Source organism: Artibeus jamaicensis, unplaced genomic scaffold (assembly GCF_021234435.1).
Source record: "Artibeus jamaicensis isolate MK-2021 breed Jamaican fruit bat unplaced genomic scaffold, CSHL_Jam_final contig_354, whole genome shotgun sequence".
Lineage (NCBI taxonomy): Eukaryota > Metazoa > Chordata > Mammalia > Chiroptera > Phyllostomidae > Artibeus > Artibeus jamaicensis.
This window is the reverse complement of record NW_026521803.1, coordinates 18,041,247-18,060,650: the sequence shown is the minus strand read 5'-3', so window position 1 is coordinate 18,060,650 and position 19,404 is coordinate 18,041,247. Positions and strand designations below refer to the sequence as shown.

Genomic DNA, 19,404 nt, shown 5'->3' with positions numbered 1-19,404 from the left:
TTGTTGCTAGAATCCATCCTGTTTGCCAATGAGTAGTTCTTGGTTAAGGTCGTTATTATTATTACTGTTGTAGTCTAAGGTTTGTGCTTCCAGAAAGTGTCTTTGCTAATTAAATAATGGTGGTGGAAGGAGATGTGACGTGGGGTGGGGAACACACAGTGCTGAATATTGTATCAATCAAATTTTATGATTTTCCACCTAGAAAAACATTCAGTAATTTCTTTCTAGAGTGATTAACATTATCTCTGTGTTGATAATAAAAACCTACAATATTATATTTTATATACTTTGCTACCTTTCATTGAGAGATAATTTATTCAGTTAATAATCAGAATAGAACTTACAGAATGAATGCATGCACTTAGTATCATTATAATAATGTGTTATATTGTAGAAATGTGCACCTGAATTCTATATAATTTTATTAACTAGTGTCACCCTGACAAATTCAATAAAAAGGAAAACAATCCATTCTTTTGTAATTCGGGATAAATCCCCAACTATATCCTCCCTAAGCATGTTATTCTACCCTTTAAATCTGCCTCTATAAAGATACATGGCTTGAGTCTTCACAAGTCTTGAAACTCCTTGGTGGGAGAAACTATTCTGTTACTTGTTATTTTGAATTTCAATGTGTAACATATTTTACTGAGTCCTATAAAAGCTTAGGTACTGGCTAAACTCTAATTGACCCTAATGATAAAATGGTGACTATTTAAATGTATTATTTGTATGATGCTTGATGATGTTTTAAACCATTTTCAGGATGAAAGTTCAATAGAAAGTGATGAATTTGATATGAGCGATTCCACACGGATGTCGGCTGTGAACTCTGATCTTAGCTCCAATCTTGAGGAAAGAATGCAGAGTCCCCAGGTTCTTCATGGCCAGCAAGATGGTAAGCCATTCAGACTGAACAAACACATACAAAACAAAACAAACAACCCGAAGTCAGGATTTATTAGAACAGCCACCTCTTATTCTTGTCTCAATTCTTTATCTGTTTCTTGGGGACTTTTCTGTGTCCTCTGGTTACATTATCTACTTCATTATTTTGGATTCAAGTAGTTTGTTCAAAACTGGGGGTGGGGTGGTGGTAGACTGATTTATGAATAGATGTTAGTTGTAAAAATTTAAGCTTGCCCATGTTTTGGTCCCTAAACTTAAAATGCGTTCTATCCATGTACTTTGGATTTGTAGCTTTGGTTTCTCAGGCCATCAGTCTTCTGACTGAATTAAGAGTTTATGATCAAAAGTATAATCTGGACATTTTAATTTTACTAAAAGACAAGGTGGTAAACTAAAAACAATTGATATAAAAAGATAATTTTATCAGAGTTATTTTACTCAGTAAGAAGATTTTTGCTGGGAACTTGAGATACTTTATTCAGCTATAAAAAGGAGAAAGATTATGATCTCCTGATTTTTTTTTTGGTTCATTAAAGATTCCTGAATCACCCCATTGTTTTTGATAGAAAGATAACTGGGTCTATAGAGAAAGTGGGCTGGGTAGGTCTAATGTTTTCAGAGACCTTTAAAAACTCTCTCTGCAGATTTTTGTCTTTATAAGTATAAAGTGATGCATCCAAGTAAATGTGTTACTTGGGTAATTGTAGATGAAAATTAAGGGTTATAAATAGAAGTAAACTGGCCAATTTTATTCAACATTAGTTTATTATTCTTGTAATAAGTTTACATAAATTTTCTGTGACTGTATTATTTTGGGCCTACATCTGCAGATAGGGAAATAAAAATCTTTCCTTGCTTTCTTTGACATTTGCTATTAAAAACTCACTGCAAAATATTGCTGCATTTCTAGCTGCTATGAGTGTTCTGCTTGTGCTCTCAAGGTTAACAAATCCATAGTTTTGAGCATACAAGACATCCAACAAAAGGCTAGAAGTGTTCTTTTTTGTGCTACTTTTAAACAGAGGACTTTATTCTGTTTAAAAGAAGTACAAACAGTACAGAAAGTAGTACAAACAGTAGTACAAGGAAATGTACTGCTTTTAAACAGAGGAGTTTATATGATGTTGGTGTTTGTTAGCATGTGTTAGGAGTGCATTGATCAGTGATTTTAAAATCACATCTTACTCACCATATAGTGGAGTAGCTATTGTAGTAGGAAGAACACATTTATATGAGAAATTTCTAAGAATGAAGTTCTTCTGGTTTAGAACTGAATTATCATTTTTCATCCATATGTAGACTTGTTCAGAGCTGGATTTTTTTATGGAAATTGTATTGTGCTGGGATCATAGAATAACTGGAAATATATATATGTATTTCTCACTCTATTAATATTTGTCCATATATTTTTGTTACATGTATTGGGGTGACATTGGTTAATAAAATTATTATAGGTTTCAGGTATACATTCTGTAATACATCATCTGAATATTGTATTGTGTGTTTACTACCCCAAGTGAAGGTTCCTTCCATCACCATTCACCCCCCCTTTACCCTCTTCCACCTCCCCAACGCCCGCTTTCTTCTGGCAATCCCTGCACTGTTGTCTCTGTCCATGAGTCTTTCCTTTTTCTTTTTCTTTTGCTTAATCTCTTCACTGTTCTCACCAGTCCCCAACCCCCTTCCCTCTGATAGCTGTCAGTTTTTTCTCTGTATCCATGAATCTGTTTCCACTTCGTGAGTTTATTTTGTTCCATCATGTTTCTCATCTTTCTCTGACTGGCTTATTTCACTGAGCAGAGTACTCTCCAGGTCCATCCATGCTGTTACAAATATGTGTTTATGGCATCATCTTGTTTGGTCTATAATTTTGTAGAATTTAAATAGCAAGAAAATGTCTCTCATGATGTAAATTCATGGTTTTCTTGACTGAAATGGCCAGTTGTGGATTATTGGCTAAGGGGTAGCTGATGAGATTTAAATCTACATTGGTTTTAATGAAATGTAGTAGAATACCTTCAGGTATTACCTATTCTTAGGAGAAAGCCCTTTCTCATCATGTATTGATACGTGCCTCAGGGATAAACACCTATGATTGTTTCTTCTTCAACCTAAGCCTAAGCCTTTACTTACAGGTTAAAGGCCTTTTCCTCACACTTCTCATTGAGTTTTCTGTTGAAATTACCTCCTTTCTCCATCATGAGTTTCCCCCTTGATCAGCATACAAACATGGTATAATAAATACCCTCTTTAGAAAGCCTGTGTTGATTCCATTGTGCTGCTCCATTCACTGCATTTCTCTGCCCCACCCCATACACACTTCACAGTGCCACGCATTGAAAGACTTGTCTCATCATCTCCACTTCCTCACCTCTCCTTTTGTTGGCTCATCTCAGTTGGAAGTCCATCCTTGCCTCTGTACTTTACTTGTTTTTATGAATTATCAGCAGCGACCTTCAAGTTACCCGATTCATTGGTTAGGATTTTTTTTATCCCTGGTCTCTTTCCATCCTAACTTTAAAGGAAATCACAACCTTTGGTTTCCTGGTGGGCCTCTTCCTGCGTAAACTCTGTGCGTTCCTTTTCTATATCTACCCTATTCTGTAGATGTTTGAGTGCTCTGCAGTAAAGCCCTTAACCCTCTATGCTCCTCTACGCCCGCTCTCTACATAATCACATGGCTTCAGTACCATCTATGTCCTGACGAATCCCATATAAACTGCTTTAAGCCTTGATATCTTCCTGAGCTCAAGACCATCTTCCCCTATCTTTGAAATCAACATTTTTCAGAGGCCTTACCATTGTATGAAATTATTATTTTAATCTATTAGTTCCTTTTCTTCTAGAATGAAAATATTATATTAATGAATGTATTTTGTTATGCTTTTGATTTTCTTATAGTTGCTCCATTTGAGATAGTTCTTAAATGATCCATTATTTAAATGATTAAAATATATCTTCTTACCATAATTATGATTTGTGATAGCAGTTTTACATATATTTTGTGCTTTCTTTTTTTCTCCTAGGCCCTGAAAGCAGCACTGTCCTAGATGTCACTCACAGTGACAAACTACTGTGTTATTTCTTAGTTTTTTGTACTTAAACACACATGCACATAGACATGTCCATACTCAGAAGATTTTGTCATCATTATTTTATAAAAATAGGTTCATGTAACTTACACTATTTTTGTATCTTTCCTTCCTCATCTAGTATCTTAGTTTTAGAGCTTCCTGTTTGCTGAAATATGTGTATAGATTGGGGACCAATAAGAGGCATGGTTTCCACCCTCATGTAACATAGTATCTGAGGGAGTAAAGGTATGAATGAACACCATTCACATTTGGTGAGAGTTCATTGAATGAATGTGGGAAAATTCATGCTTATTTAAAAATAAGAAGTCAAAAAAAAAAAGAAGTCATAGTAGTAAAATTTTAATTTGTCCCTTTTTTTCAAATCAGTGGGGATTCTATGTGCTAGGTCTAAATTGGGACTGAACAATATAAAATTTTAAAAGTTAAATTAGAATGTTCTATTTTTTAACACTAAGTAATTAATGTGTTAGTTTAGAAAACTTGAAATAGCATATTGCAATTTTTAGGAATCCTTCCCAATAATTATAACACAGGTAGATAGAATAATGTCTTTATTGGACACCATATAAAATAGAAAGTAAAAAAACATTTATTTTTCATTTTCATCTCACTATGAAGATTTGCAATCTATTTATTATCAAAAGAATAATAAATTCTTTTGATACACCTTTATTGGACACCATATAAAATGGAAAGTAAAAAAACATTTATTTTTCATTTTCATCTCATTATGAAGATTTGCAATCTATTTATTATCAAAAGAAAAACTAGAAAATATACATCATTTTAGAAATACAAGCTTCGTAATATAAACTTCATAATGACACAGGTCAAAGTGGGTTTACAATTGTGAGTACATGAATCACAGAGTTAATTTTTGTTATTTATTGGTTAATTATTGTATTACTTTCCATATGAGCAACTGTAAACCTATATTGCCCTACCCCGCATGTATCGTCTGTATGTTGGATTAAAGGAGGAAAGGAAGGGAAGTGTATCTCCATCAGGCTGGATAATCAAGTAAGAACAAAAAGACACAAACTAGAACAAATTTAGAGAAGCCTGCTGCAAGACTGATGCATAGTATTTAGCTTATTTTCAGTTTTTAATGCTCCTCTAACTCAATAAAAACATAAACTTAAAAAATGCACAGAAAGTGCATAGGAAGTATTTTACCCTCATTTAAAAAAATTGAGTATATTGAGTAAAAGATAGTAAGCTATTTTTAAAAAGTTTCTTTTTGCAGAATTAGAACAATGCATTGAGTTAAAATCATTTGGAAGTTGTGCAGTCACTTGACTTCCTCATAAATGCACGAGGTCCTTCAGACTGTTGTGGAATGGAAGGTGTGCATCGTGAAAGGGCTCGAGCATGCGCAGCAGCTGCGGTTCGTTTCACGGAATTCCAAAAACCCTTCCTGGACCGAAAAGCTCAAACAAGCTCCGTATTCAAATGCCCATCAGTTTGTACATGTTCTTGTTCTGCCACCCATTTAAATGTAGTGTGAGTAGGAATGTCGTCACTTAGGCTTTCGGCTTTAAATCCCATATCCTAGAAATTGGTGGGAGTATGGATTAGCTCACAAAAGTATTCTTATACTTAATTTATTATTTACTTTATTCTGAATTTGAACATTCTTAAAAACAACTGATCTGTATTGATTTCTTTTTCTTTTTTTGCTGTCTGAGATTATTAAACAATATCTAGCAAAAGTGTCAGATTTAGAAATAGACTCAAACATTCAACTTCATTTAATAGAGAAATATTTTTTTAAGAATTATTTTAACTGGTTTTCTGAGTTAATACCTTATTGTAAATTATTCATACTTTTGCAAGGGAATATTTGTGCTTTACTAAACCTAAAATGAGTATCAAATAACAGCAAAGGATTTTTATATTTGAAGTCACAAAAATGTTTGATTTTTCTTTTTGCCTTTTTTTTTTTTAGATTATAGGAATACCAAGTGAAGTTGAGGCATACTCTCAGCTCTCTGCACATGGGCTTAGTAAGGTTTAAAACAAAAGGACTTCAATAGGAAAAAATCTACATTTTCCTTTAGCCATCATTTTCTATGATTTTTGTCATGGCATCTCAAAATTGCTTAGAGAAGAGTGTCTTCAAGGCCCCTTTATTGTCTTTTGACTCAGTGGAATGATGTACAGATTTTTTAATGTAGCTTTGATTTGCAGTATTTAGTATTTCAATAATTTATCAAATAATGGCTTATTTATACATTTAAACCTTAACAGTATCCTATGTACCAGGCAAAGGGATATGGTAATATCTAGAAACAAGGAAACAGAGAGAAAGACTCGCAAGTTAAGAAGTTCATCAACATTTATATCACCTTTTACCCATGTTGGACTATAAAAATATATTCAAGGCTACTTTTTCATTTAAAAATGTATTTAATAATTCAATTGGCATTTAGAAATACATAGCTTATTTGTCATAATTTGAAAATCTCCCCCTTTTTGCATAACACTTGTATTCTAGGAATATTTTGATATACTTCAGTTGGTCAGGCCAGTTTTGGAGAATGGGAACAAAACTGAATTGGAATTTAGCAGCTAACCTACATACAAATATTAACTTACAGTGTATGTGGATGGGTGGATAGATCTTACAAAATTATGCTTAATTATACTAAACTTTAAAGAACTTTAGACTTCACTGCTGAGAAAAGGTTAATATTTTACCATAAATATCAGTTTAGGGAAAATTAAGTGATAATTTATGCTATAAATATAGGTTAATTAAATATTAGATAAATATTCTGCCTTCAAATGATTTAATTGCTTCCCTCTGAGTGAACTCATTATTATATTTTTAAATGTTGTGGCTGTCAGGATCAAAAGGTCAGAACACAGTGACTGAAACTTAGAAAAAATATGTTGTTTTGAATCTCCCTGGGGAAAAAAATTGAATCCCTCTGCTGTCCACTTAGTCCTTCAAAGCCTTGTCAGACTCTGCGTCAAATGACTAGAATAAATGTTGCACTCTTGAATCTGGAGTTAGATTCCTTCTTTCAGAGATGTTTGGATATTTTGTATAAGAACATGTTACTCTAGAACACTGTTCCTGTATTATAATCCATAGTGTACTGGTTTCCAAAGAAATTCATTGGACAAAATTCTGCGTTAAATATTTTTCCAAGATTCTCTGAGCACCTTGGCTTATGTAGTGGGGATCTTTGCCCCCCACTAAGACTTATATGCTACAGCATTCACCCAAAAAAGGAAGCTTGTTCAGTGTTGAGGTAGCCAGAATGGAGGCGGATGTCCCAATCAGAAATAATGCCAGAAAGTGTTTTATGTAGAGACTTGAGTATAATTAGGCAAAGGTAAGTGGTGAGAGACCCAGTATTTCATTATTTGTGCAAGATTTATCTCGTGAACCCTACAAAGAATCACACAATGAGGTTACAGGCATGAATATAATGTATTAGACTAAACAACATGAAATTGATGAGCTCTACCATAACTTAAAATGCAACAGGAAGAGTGTGAAAGCAAAATGCTTTTCAAATTGGGATATATTTCTGTTTCAGAACAATGATACATGCACATGTATGCCCTGTATGTCTTGACTTGTACTTACTTGTAAAATAAGTATAGTCTTGATTTGAGCAGAAACACAGAAGGGAGTAAATTAAAAAAATAAGTGATAAGTTGTGAGATAATCAAGTGGGGCAAGAGGTATGGTAGTGGGAGTTTCATTTTTTTCTTCTTGCCTTATTTAGATTTTTTCTGAGTATAGATTTCTACCTTGGGAACTTAAAAAAATATTTTGCCATGTATAATGCATACTTTTTTGCACAAATTTTTGAGGGAAAAATAAGGATGCGCATTATACATGAGTAGTGCTAATTCTGCACCTATATAAATGTTTAAAATTTTTTTATGCTTATCCATTAAAAGTTTAAGTCTAGAAAGCAATAATGACATCCATTTGCAAAATAATACCTTGGAATATGATCATCAGTTTTGTTTCTAAATAAAAAATTGAATTAAAAATTAAAATGAAGGATTTTTTTCCCTGGAAGTTTGGGCCACAAACATGGGTGCGCTTACACACAGGAGCCCATTATACACAGCAAAATCCAGTACTTATGGGACCCACCTCTGGTGGGAGGATTAAGACAATCCCATGGGAAAGCAGGGAGTGCATGTTCCAGACCATACTTTTGGAGACATTCACCTTGGCAGTTTTGGGGTGTCGAGATGGCAGATGTGTAAAGGGGACTGAGTTATTCAGGTGTAGTTCATGCTTAAATGCTATTTTTGGCCACTGTTACCTTCTGCATTACCTGAGTGAAGATTAATACTCATGTTTGTGTGCGTTTTAGTTGATCCTGTTTTCTTAGTTACGACTACTGCTATGTGCTGCAGCTCTTTAATGCTTTGGAAGGCTTCCTTTGCTTAGTCTCTTTTGCAGTTTACAGCATTATCTATCTGATGATTGCACACACAGGATTTAAGTTCGGAGCACACCACACACAAATAGATAGTGCGCTTTTACTGTTCTGCGTATATGTGAATACAATTTTAGTAAAAGTATGTTTGTGACTAAAATTACATCTAATTTAGCTGAGTAGGATACTTTCAAGTAATTATTAAAGCATATAAACCAGCAATAAAAGCAAGTACTATTCACCATTTAATTTAGTTTGAAAATCTAATAAAACATGTTTTTAATAAAAATGATGTAAAACAGTATACTTAATAGGAAATTAAAGTTAGTGGTTAATATTTTATGATGGTGAGTTTTAATTAGAAACACTATTAAAGGTTTTTTTTTAGGCTGAATACCCAATTCCCTACCAAGGTTGTATTTTCTTATCTGAGATATTTTCTTTGTTCGACAAGTCTGTTTTCCTTTAATGGTTTCTAATTGCTTAGAAAATTTTGCGTAAAGCAAAATGATTAAAATAATGGGGTTATATTTTGTTTTGGCATAAATGTAATAAATATTTTAGTTCCAGAATTGAATCTGTTCTTAACAGTGTTATTGTTCTCAATTTTTAACTTACATGCATTCCTGGATTTAAAATACCTGGAAACAATGCCATGCTATTGCTTCTTCTTAATTCAAGTTGTTCTAATGCCAGATTGAGAAATAACTTACATAATAAATTTATTCAGTTAATTATTCTGGGTTGAGATAGGCTGATAAAGCATTAGAAAGCTTTCTTTTCATGAAGTTTGTTCTATAAATAATTATATATCATAATTTTCATAAATATAAAGTATTTTTATAAGTAATATGAATCAAGTAATTAGGAGGAAAGTTATTATGAATTAGAGGAAATTTTGATCGCTAGATTCTTTTATAATATAATGTACATTGTATGTATGTACTTAATCATCTGAAAGGGTTTTAAACCAGTAATTCTCTGTTTCCAAAAGTGGAAGAATAAATAGCAATTTAGCTTACATATAAATCATAAATATTGAACAAAAATGCCTAAGTTTTACATTTATTTAAAATGCTGTTGTAGGTGGATATTTTTCCTAGCATTTAGGGTCATAATATTTGAAAGTTTACTTTTCTCTTAAATGAAAAGTCTGCTTTTTGTTACTTTACTCATATTATATAAGTGATTTTTCACATGAGTGCTTGTTGAGAAATGGTACTGACTGGCTTCAGTCTGAAGCTCGTATTCCCGAGAGACTGGTCCAGTCCAAGCTAGGTCCTAGGCCTCTGGATCATTAGGAGAGATTGTCTGGGTTCCAGATTTGTAGAGTCTGTGCTGATCAACAAAGGATGTCCGGTTGATTTGGAATTTTACTTCCAGGCTAGCTCTTTGTTTTGAAATACTGCCCTGTGGTTTGTTCTTATCTTCCCGAAAGTGTTCTCTGGACCATGAATGATCACAGGAATTTAATGTTCAGTGTTTCAGCACCTCCAGGAGAGACCAAAATTCTAGTAGAACCAAGTAGTGGACATTAGTTCCTATAATTCTTCAATATTGAATTTTGTCTCTTTGATCATAAATAAGATTAAAAATCCATGTGACTCTGGAGAGATGTTAGAAAGTATATGTCTTTTGAACATCTATTCAAATAAATTTTGAACCTATGAATTCATGTATCCAGCTGTATTATAGAACCAGAACCACTTTAATTTTCCCAATTTGAAAGTCTTCAGCAACTAATTTTTTGGCTTGTTTTCACTGTTACCTGGCTAGCCTTTGTAAACTCTCACTGTAAAGTCAACACCCTACTGTGCTTCTTCACAGCCTTGTGGTTGGAGTGTGGGTCAGCGAGCGATCATGTTTGATAAAACAGCTTAGCCTTTAGGCAAAAAAAATTTAGTATTAATTAGCACTTTGAAGCTGATGCTGCGTGAGAGTTGTACAGAGAGATAAAGCAACTACAAAATGGGTCTAAATGGACCATAAAAATCTTAATTTACTAAGTTTTCTTTTATCAACCATTAGATGGTAGGTTGATAAAAGAGAGGAGTCAGAGGGTATTTAAGAAAGCAGATGAAAGGATATTTTATTGTAAATTTAGAATTTAATTATTTTGTTACCAGTCTCACTTCATTTGACTGGGAGCACCTCGGGGGGCAGGACACAGTGCACCTTAGACATCCTCATGCACTGCCTTTGAAGCTGAGTGAGGTGTTTGCCATATAGTAGAACACTGCTGTTGAATTGAAATGGTGTTTTGAACTTGTTTCCCCATCTGCTTGCTTCTGTAGTACAAATGCATTCAGTCTTTCTTGCTAAATATTAGATAGGTAGTTGACGTCCTTGGCCATGAATGAATATTCTGTCCTTTTCACATTTTGCTTTGGAGTTCCTGATGCCTAGGCTGTCTCCCTTGTCTACCTCCCAAAGCCACTCGAGAACAGTGGAACAATAAGGAGCTTGGAGATGCTAAGTAAAGTGAATTAATTAAGAAGGCAGGCAGCATAAAGAAACTTGATTTTAGATCCCGAGACATGGTTTCATTTCCCAGTTCTGCCAGGAACTTAACTGGTTTTGCAGTTTTATTCAGGAAATATTAACATTTTTGAGCAACAGCTTCTACACCTGTCAATCAGAAACTAAGCTAAGGCTCTAAGTTTCATTCTAGCTCCAGAACACTCAGTATTCACTGCATTGGGATGCTGTTTCTCATCTATAACATTTTCTGTTGTCTTTGATCTAACCAAACACCTTCCTTTAAAAAGTGAATGGGACTCCATAGTTTCCTGTGTATCTCTAAATTGGTTTAAGTGTTTTCTCACTAGAGGAAGGGGTTAAAGAATAATGGAGATACCCCCTTCCTTATCCCAGTCAGCTCCTCCCTCTTTAAAGAGCCATTTTGCTTTAAGATCCACATATGAGAAGTACTTAGAAAGCTGGGATGATTATGGACAGAGCAGACTTCCCACTCTTTCTCCAGTCTTGACTGCAAGAATCACCCAGAGTCTTTCTCTGCCTTGCCTTTGTTGCCAATCTTCCATGCCTTTGGTATGAAACTGTGGTCAACACAAAGGCTTATGGGTATTAGTAAAACATAAAATTAATATTTCCTCCCTCCCTTCTTTATGAACATAATTTATAAGAATCTTTATCCCTTGTTTCTGAATGTGTGTATGTGTGTGTGTGCAGGGAATATTTTCAAAAATAAATATTGTTTTTCCTTCAAATGGTTTTCATAAAATTTATCCCGAGATCCCAAGATTGTTAGGTCCTAGAGGATTTTTTAGGATTTCCTTACGTAGCAGTATCATTAAAAGCTTTGGAGACTTTTAATCTATATACATTTCAGAAATTTTGAGTTTTTTCTAGGCAGCCGGATATCATTAATCAGCTCAGCTCAGTATGGAGATTTATTCACTAACATATTATTGTTATAACAGTGTCTTGGAGAATAGATCCTAGTGTCACACAGAATTAAAAAATACTACTTATCACTGGTTACCTCTCTCTTTATTCAAATCTATGATAAAGTAATCAAGAAAGATCACATTAGCATTGCAGGTACAGTGAATGCCAGTGTTCTCAATTGGTCTCCCTGAGATCGCACTTACTCTCCTAAAGCATGGCAGCACCATCAGCGGCTTGTTTACAGTGTCATGTGCATCATTCTGTTGTATTAGAGTGGGTAAAAAACACCTAGATTCTCACCTAAATTCAACCATCTACCATCAAACTGTAGGTTGCAGGGATTAGAGCAAAAAGGAAAAAAAGACTCATGGACAGGGTCAACAGTGTGGTGATCGCTGGAGAAGGGAGGTATAAGGAGGGTAAATGGTAATGAAAAAAATATAATAAATTAAAAAAATAAAATACCCCCTAAGTAAACTAAAACCCTTTGATGATATTTCCAACAGAAAGTGAGGACAGGTGATGATGAGGACGAGAATGTCATGGTTGCTCATTGTATGCCAGGCACTGTCCCCACAATGAACTCTTCAGGGTTTTGAAGCAATCCTATGAGGTAGGGACTATTGTTATTTTGTGGTGTAGATGAGGACACTGAGGCTAAGCAATTAGCTTCTCATCACCCGACTGCTAAGTGGTAGACACAGGATCAGAACACAGACATCCTGGATCTGGAGCCTACATCCTTAAAGAAGGGTCTCCACAAGTCCAGCTCTGTAACCATTGCACTTATTGTATCCTGACACTTATGCTTGTGCACACACCTTATTTTATGCCATGCCAGTTCAACCTCCCATTATGTTCTTGTTTTCTAAACAGGGGAGTAACACTCTGACTAATATTTCCCTGTGCTTTTTAATCTGTCTGTTATAGCTACTTGTAGATGTGTCTCCATTCTTGCCTCTTTTCATGCACATATGTCTTTGTTTCTGCATTGTCATATAAGCACTCTACAATAGGAGTAGCAAATTTAAATTCTGTTTATTTCAATAATGTCTCTTGACAATATCTACCCTAAGTTTAAAATTCCTATTTCCTTTTATCTGTTAAATTTATAATTGACATTTGACAATTTCTTTCCTTTTTCCCTATTCTTCCTTTGTGTGGGAAGGACAATAGGCATTGTGATTGACCTCCTCTACTGCATTCATTATTCTGAGTCTTCTCATTCGATTTCACTGTGTTCTTTTCTAATAAGACCAAGCTTTGGGAGAAGGAAAGAAAACACTTTTCTTTCATACCATGTACACATGACAGTAATGATTTAACTTATAAGCTTTTTTGGATAACATTTCATCTTTGTTCTATGTGAACTAATAAAGGTTATACTTATGTATAAAGAGTATGATTTTTCTGTGTAAAGCATCCAGATGAATAGGCCATATTGAAATATCAGTCATTCAAGTCACATGTCTAAAAGTGATATACTTTATGTGATAATAGTCATATAAATCAAATAAAAATATCTTTAATATTGAAGGGTGCCTAATGTGGAAATTATCCAAATTAAGTAAATTTATATAGTAATGGGATATTCAGCCCCACCCAAATGTGAGCAAACTTTCGAAATGAAAGAACACATCAAATTCAAAGAAAACCTTAATATGATAAATTGAAATTACTTACACTTGTGAAAAGAATAAAACTAGACCAATAAAGTTTATTAAGAACTTGTGAGATATTGTGGTTTCGAGGACCTATATTTGGTGAATTGAGAGGTTTATAACAGAATTAGTTACCAGCTGGGCACATTCTTTGTCTGACAGTTATGAATGCCCCTGCATGTTTTATAGGGCTTGCCAGTCAGCCAATCTGTACATAGGCCGGCTTCTGCATTTGCTTCCACAGATAAGGGCTTACTCTTACTTAAAAAGAAGACTATAAAATGGTATTCTGTATGTGAAAATTTTATAAATGACTTCCAGATAAACTAGGTATTTTGGCTTTATTTTGAAAAAAAATTGTGCCCCATATTGGTGATGTTATAATAGAATGGTTAAACAATCAAAACAGTCTCTTGGGTCACATAGTATTCTCATTTCAAAGTGAAATCCTTTCTTTTGTTTCCTTTCTGTTAAATTATGCTGCTTTTTGCTACTAGAATAATGTTTTAACTTGTTAAGCAAGTGCTTACTAAGAATTCTTTATAAAGCGAGTTTCAAACTATTGTTAAAGTTGACAGCAAGCATATGCTCCAGTGGGCTAGCTTATGGTACGGTGGACAGCCATGGACCAGAGTTCGCAGGACCAAAGTCTAGATCCCAGTTCTGTGCTGTAATCTGTGTATCATGATGCAGACCGTTTTGCAATTAGCCTAAGAGTTCTCTATTTTCATGTAGGGGTAATATTTGCCTTATTAACATCACAGAGCCTATTGGAGGAATCAATAAGATAATATACTCATTTACAAAAATATTTATTGACTACACTATGTGCCAGAATTATAGGAAGCGCTGAGAATTTAGCAGTGTGCAAAATATAAAAGGGTTTTACACTATTAGCCTCGATATGTAGTTGAGGACGGTTTGGGACACAGGATGAAATTTATAATTACAAGTTGCGAGGACTACTATAAATGGGAGGAGCCCCGTTTGAGAGTACAGCAGTGGCAGTGATTAACCTGGTCATGGAGGAGCTGGAAATGCCTCTCAGAAGTGACATAGACCCAGGAGAGGAACAACAGTTCACAGGTGACAAGAACCAAGAGAGCACCTCAGTCACAGTGTGTGCCAAGGCCATGTGCTTTATAAATCGCTAAGGTATAATGGAGCAGTATTTTGATGTTAAGCAATTTGTGCTTTGTTTTTCAAATCCTTTTACTTTTGTGGGCCACATCTTCTTTCTAGCAGAATTCTTGGCTTTCCAAATGACCTGCCCTCAAGCTAATTATAGTATAGAAAGAAAAAAAGTATCAGTTGCTTGGACTTTGAGTGCTTAAAAAGATATTTTAAAGTTAATAGCATAGCTATATGTCTTTAAATCCTTGGCTTTTACTGAATCTAAGAAACTGGCTTGAAATAGGAGCAAAAGCCTAGAGGTTTGAATGAATAAATTATATTAAGGACAAGCAAGAATGCATAACTACATGAGAACATTTTTTCCCTTTCCAAAGAAGTTAACGATTCAAGTGTATATGAAAAAGAGCAATTTAGAGAGATGAGATATGAGATTCTCTGGGCCTAGTGGTCATGACCAGCACAGCAGGGAAATTGGACTAGGCTCCAAAGATAAAGGACAGAGTGAATGTGAGTCTTATTATCCAGGGTGTAGTCAGGAAGACTGCAGACCGCATAGACAGATGCCTGTGTCCCACGCGGCACCTCTCATGCAGTAGACTAGCATGCAGTAGACTAGCATGAGGTACTTAGGTAATAGGCCTAAGGAAAGTCTCAGAGACACACACTTAGCATGGGGTGGCTAAGAGGTCTGGTGAAATAGAAGACTCTCCACAGCTGGGATGAGAAGTCCTGAATCTATCACCTGGAAGCACTGGCAGGGTCATCAGCAAATTCAACGATGATAGACATGTGATGAGAAAGCTGCTCTTCCTTGAAGGACAGTGAGGAGAAAATAAATTGGCCTCTTTTTCCTTCTCACCCACCATTCCCAAGCTTCGTGGGACATCATGTCACTGAGACCCCTGGGAAGATGGGGAAGGGGCTGGTGGTGGCTAGAATCCTGACTAATTTACAAGCAAGACTGAGTTCTTACACAGAAAAGACTGAGTTTTCACTGGAAATGACTGAACGACCTTAATTTGGCATAAATTTCCTTCTCCAACTAGAAGTGGGACAAATAACCTGAATTCAATTAAAAAGGGAAAATGCCCTCTGTTTTGTACTCTTGGGTTAGTGACCTTGTCAATTTATACCAGTCCCATAGAGAATGCAAATGTTAGTAGCAATCATCATTAAATTGAGGTAAAACCCAGAAGTTAACATTTTGAAAGTACCTTCATAGCTACCTTAAATTTATCATCCTGGTCAATTTTCCTCCTTTTTAAATACCTTGTAGGATATTAGAAAGCAGGTTAATTTACTACCTGTATTCTTTTATAAGGGATCATTAAGCATTTTAGAAATACTGCTCCAGGTAAAGACAAATGCTTTAAAACTATTCTATTTTTTGATCTCATAGAAGTAATTATTGAATTACCGAACTTCATATTGGCTTGTTATTATATATACATAGTTGTACTGAACACAGCTTATTAAATGTTTTAGCCTTTACACTTACTTTTTTCAAATTATTTGACCATATACAAAGGAGAGCATTCTTACTTGTGGGAATTGGTTTGTTAAAGTGACTGTGTTGGGGCTGGGGAGGGCGTTGGTCTGTCACCATCTGATTGGAGCCGTTCTGCATCTGCAACACCTGGTGTCACTTGAGGAATGATTCTGCTTGAAGATATCCTTTGCATTTTGCCAGTTGTCTTTATTAATAAAGGGCAAAAGCCATTATTAATAAGAATGACTTAAATTTAGAAGAAGGAAATTAACTTCACCTGAGACATTTCACTTTCAATTAGAATCCAATTAATGTCCACCTGATGTGAGTTTCTGTGACAACCACCGCTGAGAGGCTGTGACCATCATCCTCCAAAGTTGGTATTGATTTCACTCTAATGTAAAGGGAAAATGGATATGTGTTATCTCCATTACAAGTATAATCTTGTATTCATTGCCCACACATTTAAATTTGGACAGAAACATTGACTTCAAGCAAATGCTAAAATGTTTCACTTATATGAGATGAAAAGGAGTAACACACAAATATACGCTGGATCCTCTTTTCATGGAAATGATTTTAAAATGAGAAAGTCAAACTCTGGACTTAAAAATCTATAAAGGAATTTTTTCAAGTGTAAACAATAGAATATATTTATTTAGGAGTTTGTGCTCAACCTCCTTTGGAAGTTAGTTTTATTATTTTGTTTTTCCAAAGACATCAATAGATATTTGCTGTTATTTTCAGTTTTGTCATGGAAATAATATCTTGGAACATTTGAATACTTTGTTTTCTGTTGAAAGAGGCAGTAATGAAAAAATAGCAAAATCATCAATTGCTCTAATAACCACTAGGGGTCTACTGATATCAAGTTTCTGCCAACATTCTTCATTTCTACACATATTTAATATTAATAATTTCATATGAACTTAAGTGCATTTCTTCCTCTTTGTTGTATGTATCTTCGTTCTATTGACTTGAATTCCACTTAAAATTAAGGATATTTGTTAGTTTCTTGCATTTTTGAAGGTTTCTGTTTTTCTCTCAAGTTGTGTTTAAACACTGTATCATGACTATTAACTTTAAGGAAAACAATTTTAAGTGCTTGTTGGGTGTTGGGTATTCAATTTAAATACATATGCATAGATATGATAACATTAGTTTAAAATATGTCTGTCTTTTTATTCAGCAGACTGAGTTCCATTTGATTCTAAAACAAGAATTTGCTACCTGCTGCTACACATTTTATGCTGACTTGTGAATATATATATATAGATGTAAATATAGATAGATATAGACATAGACATAGACATAGATATAGATATATATCTTCAGGGAGTTTGCAGTGTGTATGCCAATTCAGCATAAGCAGAGTTCACCATTCCAGGACTGATATTGTCAGTCACATTGCTGAAAACAGATGCTTTTTATTTTGTTAGAAATAATAAATGTTACTGGCCAATGTTTTGTAGAAATTTGGTGTCTAAGGACTCTGGAAGTATGAAATGTTACTGTGCTGTTCAGTATGATTTGCCATTTTACATTATTTTATATAAAAGAAGGTGGCAGTTGAAATCTGTGTGAAAGAATTGAGGTGCCCATCTTTGAACTCAATACATAGGAGGAGCTCAGTAAATGCTGTCCAGTGGACTTTGCGTCTTCCTGCAGTGAAGCACAGGTGACATTTGAAGACTAAGACTCACCCTTTAGTCCCAGATTCTTCTGCATCTATTTGACTTTGAAGAGTCCCAGGTTGCAAAGCTTAGTAGAAATGTCACTTTCATCATCCTCTCATTCTAATCCAGCTTCTCCTGCAAAGGTGAAAAGTGAAATCAGAAATGTGGTGTTGTCACCTTCCAGAGACAAGGAGGAGGGGAAATGTGTAAGTTCTGGGATTTAGTTTCTCATTAGCCAAAATAATTGTGAATACATTTGCAATAAAGAAAAAATAATCTGAACTTATGGAAACATTGTTTAGTTAACTGCTCCTGAATTTATTTTCAGACATCACTCTATCTAGGAAGCGGGGGTAAGATTATGAATGCAGTAAAGGGGTGGCTTTCATTCAGTCCAGCTAGCTAGCATTAATTACATTTCATCATATGTTGCTAAATAATATTTTACAGTCTCCAGCATGGGCTTCTGAGTAAGGAGAATAAACCACTGCTGATGTAAAGGATATAGAGGCTGCTGGAAATGGCTTCTCTCAGCTCCTGTACATGTATATGAAATGAAGTTTGTGTGCTCTACAAAAAATGCTAGCCTTGGGGTGAGTAAAGGCTGATTCTAGGTCACGTTCCGCTCTGCCAAGCCAAATGTGCTGGTGCAAGGCTGCATTGTTCCAGAGGAATGGGCATCATTCTGTAATTCCTCTAACAAGAAGCAGTACCTTTTGCAAGTAGCTAGACTTTCTGTAGTTTGCTGCAGACATGCCATGTGTGACTGTCTGGCCCCTACTAACATACCTCCCTCATTCACCTGTCATGGAATGTAAGATTGTATCATTATGCCTTTGGTATCTGAAGCTTCTTATATGATCTCCCTTTTCAAAATTAAAAAAAAAAGATACCCCTCAAAATAAAACATTTGCAACTATGGATGAATAACTATATTTAAATTATCAACTACTACCCAGAAGGTGTTGGGGAGCTCTGTCTGCTGCGGATGTTAATAAATCTATCAAGACATGATCTGCTTGGGGAGAAAAGGCTGGCCAATCTCTCAGAGGAGAAGGGCCTCGAGCACCTCTTTCCCTGGGCTTTTATTGGGTTTAGTTTGCATAGGAATACACAGTATATAAGTAAAGCTCATCAGTCATTGTCAGGCAATAAAGATCAAGGAATAGATAACATTCAAAGGACTATAAGGGCTTATTCTGAGTCAGCGTCAGATAGCTAGAGTGATGCCATAGGGCTATAAAACTTTGGAAACAAACTCATTTTATGCTTGGATCCTTAACATTTAAATTGAGGGCATTCTTAACAAAGCAGCTTTCACAAGATTTTATGCATTCTTTCTTAGGCCTGATCTCCCCTGCCCGGCCCCTGCCCCCACATCCCCAAGAACTGCCTATTCCAGCACAGGGCTGCACCCACCTTCGGCATTGTTTCAGGTGGGGGATGTGGGCAGCCAAGAGATTGGGAGACTTTTTACAGATAGAATGAGGATTCAGGGTATGACAAAGCTGAGGAATGAGGGTCTTTTGTCCTTCCTCCATAATCCCCTAAGTCCTTCCCTGATGGTCCCTTTGAGAATGTGCCTGTCTTAGGTTGTTCCTTCCTTGAGGAATC

At 35.1% G+C, this 19,404-nt stretch overlaps 1 protein-coding gene across 4 annotated transcripts in view; it reads left to right on the top strand.

Moving 5' to 3' along the window:
- NOL4 (nucleolar protein 4) overlaps nucleotides 1-19,404 on the top strand; it is a 285,053-nt gene that overhangs the window by 90,372 nt on the left and 175,277 nt on the right. For all 4 annotated transcript variants that reach the window (XM_037154492.2, XM_037154493.2, XM_053664284.1 and 1 more), the window contains one exon: nucleotides 766-898. In XM_037154492.2, coding sequence (XP_037010387.2) covers nucleotides 766-898 — 133 coding nt within the window. The remainder of the gene's footprint in view (nucleotides 1-765; nucleotides 899-19,404) is intronic.